At 56.9% G+C, this 2,988-nt stretch overlaps 1 protein-coding gene across 1 annotated transcript in view; it reads right to left on the reverse strand.

Moving 5' to 3' along the window:
• The window catches only part of GPR156 (G protein-coupled receptor 156), a 17,288-nt gene extending 15,060 nt beyond the window's left edge, over positions 1-2,228 (reverse strand). The window contains 1 exon segment of the mRNA XM_035894594.1: positions 2,124-2,228. Within this exon segment, the coding sequence (XP_035750487.1) occupies positions 2,124-2,228 (105 nt within the window).
• Between the last annotated feature and the right edge of the window lie 760 nt (positions 2,229-2,988).

The raw sequence follows: 2,988 nt of genomic DNA on the forward strand, positions 1-2,988 counted from the left end.
CTCTCCCAGCTGGCTGGAAACTAACCTGGTCCTAAGCTGGCATCAGCTGAGAACTGGCTTTTGAGGGACACTCCCAAAGTGGGTACGATGGAGGCACCCCTCTCCTTGCACACAAGCGACCTTACGGTTTTAAATAGTCTCTATTTAAAAATATTCTCTGCTATCTCCCTGTTAACATAGGACAGATAAAATGATCCTATGTGAAACAAGAGCCCTATTTCCTCTGCAGATCTAAAACACTCTGGCATTTTTAACAGGGTGTGCATGTGTGGGTTCGTTCACACATACTATGTGTGCATGTTACTGACATTTTTTTTTCTTTAAAAAAAGCATTTTCTTTAAAAAAAGCATTACTTTTACTTAACTGCTGGCACATCCCCTTTAAGGGGAAGAAGGAGAACAGAGACTGAGCTGGGATCACACACCTCCTCATTAACTTCCCTGGTGCTAAGTCCTTTCTCAGTTATTCCACTTCACCCGCACGCAATTTCTACAGCAGAAGATTATTTTCCCTGACAGCTGCCACTGCCCCAAACTCCCAATTCTTCCTTCAAGGTCTGAGCTGTTTCTGCTTCCAGCCTTGCTAGAAATAAATCTGCAGGGAGAAGTAAGGCGGCCGTTTCGAGCCAATGCCTCGTCTCCCTCTTCCCCAGCCAGGCTCCATCTCCTCTGGGCGAGCAAGAACAAGGCACAGCTCGGAGAATTAGAGCTAACACGTAATTCTTCACAAAAATGTGTCACCGCCACATGAGCATGGCCGATGTGCGGGCTCCTGGCAGCTCACACGCCGGTGCCGGTCGCGGGTCTGCTGGGCAAGGCAAACCCCTGGCTGGGAGAGCGAGCCAGCCGAGAGCTGGCGCTGCCCTGGGACACAGCTGCACTCACAGCTCAGCCCCACTTCGCAGCAGCATGGAGAGATCCCTGGGGAGACATCCCTCTCCCTCCTGCAAACAGCTCCCTGCCTCCTCTCCCCTCTCCCCATCCCCTGCGGGGTCTTTTGGCCCTCTGGGAAATGCAGACCACACCAGACGGCGGAGATGATCAGCCAGGTCGGTTCCCCCTCCCCTTACACCAGGGCTCGCTGTGCAAAAATCCCATCATTCGGCACAAATTGGGGCCATCTTCCCACCTGCCGGGAGCTCGGAGGGGCTGCTGGGGGCCAGCATGAGGCTGTAACGCCCTCCTGCTCCTGCCTGGTCGAGCCCGAGGGTACCACCTGGCTTTTCCCAGTAAGGTGAGCAGGGCGGACTCAGCATCCTGGGGCTCCCACAATTCACTCCCAGCTGCATCCACCAGCAGCATCCTTCCACTTCTGGCTGCTGCCGAAAGCGTTACGGACTGCATCCTCTTCCCAGCAACCACCCAAGGATCATAAACACCCCTGTGGTCTCCACCTTTCCTTTCCCAACACCCCCCACCCCCTTCCACTCCGACTGCTATTTCCCTGGATGTTGATGCTACTGGAAGTTGACGGAGCGCTCCGTTTGCCGCTGAGCGGAGTTAAATCCTGGCCCTAGCAGGGGGAATACTAATTGTAAGGCAGCTGCCAGAGCCAGAGGAGCCAAGCAGCTTACGGTCTTCTAATTAAAGGCCCGTGGTCATGCAGGATGTGGTGGAGAGCCGAGCAGGCCAAGCCCTGCTGGTCCATCCAGCCGCCTCACGTGGAGCCAGCTGCAACTGAGTGCATCCCGGTGTCATTTCTACTGGCTTAGTTGGCGGGGGGGAAGGTACCATTTATTACAGATGAGGACTTTTAATTAAATCCTGCTCTATTCATATTTGAAAAGCACTTTGAAGTTCCAGGGGATGGGGAAGGTCAAGGGCAAAGGAAGCCATCCCAGGCAACTCCTACGCCACTGTCATGACGGCTGACACATGGGAGGGCTGCTTGACACGACTTGGCTGTCGTGGCTGCTTCCTCACCTTCTGCCCAGCTGCTGGGTGTCATCTAGGCAGGGCTTGTCTTGGAGGCCCATCCCAGGAGGTGACAGCACACAGCCTCCAGCTGAATCAGGATTGCTTGGTGGCTGCGCCCCTGTGCCCCCCCTCTCCATCCCTCCACCCAAATCCACCTCTGCGGAGCAAACCTCACGCCCCAGAGCGCTCCCCACCTCCATACGTACCACTGTGACCGTGCAGAGCTCCTGCAGTGCCCGCTGCTGCTGCTCCTGGCTGCCAAAACGGGAGCTGCCATCACAGAGCTCAGAGCAGTTGAATCCCAGCTCCATAGCACATCCTCAGCCGTCATCCAGCCGTACCTTTGCCCCTGCCAGACGGATAAGGGTTGGTTTTCTCCGGCGAGAAGCCTTTGGCATACACCACATCTCCCCCCTGTCAGTGGGGCATAGGGAAGGGGTCCAGCAGCCCAAGGCTGAGCTTACCCAAAGTGATCCAGTGCACATCCACAGCCAGGATGGGGAGCGCCCACCTCCCGGCGGCCCCTGGGGTGTTCCTGGTGGCAAGGCGAGTCAGCACAAGGTGTGGGTCCCCGCAGAGCGCGGTGGCATCCTGAGACCTGCTACGCCACCCTGCAAACCAACACATGCCGGGGTCACTGGCAGTCCCCAACCCCTACACCCCTGTTGCAGAGCAGAAACCGGGTGCCGTGCTGGTCCGAGCTGGAGCATGGCACCCCGAGCTCGCCGCAGCTTTCCTCTCCTAATGCATTTTCCCACACCGGTGCAATTTCAGGGCATATCTTTGCAGCCCCCCACTGCCCCGGCAGCCACTGCCGGTTTCCTGGCACAGTCCCATCTTCCAGCAAAGAACCAGCAAGCGAAGACAACAACAAACAGCGCTAAGTGTTGCCATCGCCTAATGGGACCTAACCCCCGACCTGGGTGAGCAGGGGAGGCACGCACTTGCATGACACGTGTACCGAAGCGTTTTGGCTGGCTCGGCCCGAGCGGCAGCCCGGCCAGCTGAGGCGTGGGCTGTTTATTAAGGAGATTTAAAAGCCCGGCACCTCGGTACTCCTCATCCCTCCCG

Source organism: Egretta garzetta, unplaced genomic scaffold (genome assembly GCF_000687185.1).
Source record: "Egretta garzetta isolate BGI_Z169 unplaced genomic scaffold, ASM68718v1 scaffold85, whole genome shotgun sequence".
NCBI lineage: Eukaryota > Metazoa > Chordata > Aves > Pelecaniformes > Ardeidae > Egretta > Egretta garzetta.